The following is a 1,387-nucleotide window of genomic DNA, read 5'->3' on the forward strand; positions in this document are numbered from 1 at the left end:
TCTGTGAATTCCACTCCAGGCGGTAAACATGGTGACTTTAAAGCAAAGACAGACAAAACAGCGGAGAGAAACAATTTTGACATGGAAAAACAAGTGATATACAAGGAACTAAGAAGGAAACAAGTGATGCTAATACAGTGGGAAGTGAATGTTAATGAAATGCACAAATCCACACTTCATTTTCATTTGCATTTTGACCGATTTAAATTTTAATTGAAGACCCCCACTTTATACTGTCTTATCCTTCCTCAGCCAAACTGGACATTGGCGTCGATGTGATTGCAGAGAATCTGGGACGGAATTGGCGTAAACTAGGACGGAAACTGGGTTTGAATGAAAATAAATTGGAGTCCATCGCTCAGAGGTATCCTTGTGATCTGGAAGAGATGTCGAGACAGCTACTAAAGGAATGGATGAAGAGTCGAGGCGCTGAAGCTAATACAGCAGAGTTGATAAAGGCCCTGAGAGAATGTCAGCAAAACCTCACTGCTGATATACTGGAGGAAAAAATTAAGTGCATGTGATGTTAATGAAGATGTCATTATAATTTAAACCAAATCAACTCATTGAAATGTTTGAAAGTGTAAATAAATCAGCATTGTAAAATATATATAGTAGAACTGTGCATTTGTGAGCATGCAAATACCTGTCAACATTTGTATATCTAAATATGATACATTTCCCAGGAAAATTACGGATTTTCATCTGTCAACCCGACCAACGCTGTCAACATTCCTACATTATACAGCATTAATGAAAACAATTTTACTTTTATTCTTGAGATTATTCATGTTGGCCCACATCATGTACTGTATGTATCCCTTTGACATATTACATTAATAACAAATCTTACATAAATCATAAGAGTGCTTGATACTGCTTGTATTTAAATAAGAATAATAAACCTCACATTGAATCAGGTGACATACTCTTGGCTGCCTGTCACAAGCCTCACCCATGCGTCACCATTGTCAATCAATCACTGTTTAACCTTGGAGAGGACCGCAGATGTGGGTAACCCCCCCCCCCTTTTAGGGGAGACCGGATGCAATGGACGTCGAGTGGGTCTGACATAATATTGTGAAAGTCCAGTCCATAGTGGATCTAACATAATAGTGAGTGTCCAGTCCATAGTAGGGCCAGCAGGAGACCATCCCGAGTGGAGACGGGTCAGCAGCGCAGAGATGTCCCCAACCGATGCACAGGCGAGCGGTCCACCCCGGGTCCCGACTCTGGACAGCCAGCACTTAATCCATGGCCACCCTAGGCTGCGCAGTGGTGTGCTTTTACTTTGAAGCCTGACTTTTTGCAAGCAGCGGAATGTGCATTAAGGCGATGGTTACCAAGTGGACTGGAAGATGTGCTGTAGGAAATGCTGTAGAAGAAG

The 1,387-nt window shown here is 41.8% G+C and overlaps 1 protein-coding gene across 1 annotated transcript in view; it reads left to right on the plus strand.

Moving 5' to 3' along the window:
- Positions 1-606, plus strand: part of LOC133664807 (FAS-associated death domain protein-like) — a 6,667-nt gene extending 6,061 nt beyond the window's left edge. The window contains exon 2 of the mRNA XM_062069731.1: positions 253-606. Coding sequence (XP_061925715.1) covers positions 253-524 — 272 coding nt within the window. The 3' untranslated portion in view covers positions 525-606. The remainder of the gene's footprint in view (positions 1-252) is intronic.
- Positions 607-1,387: the final 781 nt, after the last annotated feature.

The sequence above is a fragment of the Entelurus aequoreus genome, linkage group LG02 (genome assembly GCF_033978785.1).
Source record: "Entelurus aequoreus isolate RoL-2023_Sb linkage group LG02, RoL_Eaeq_v1.1, whole genome shotgun sequence".
Classification (NCBI taxonomy): Eukaryota; Metazoa; Chordata; class Actinopteri; order Syngnathiformes; family Syngnathidae; genus Entelurus; species Entelurus aequoreus.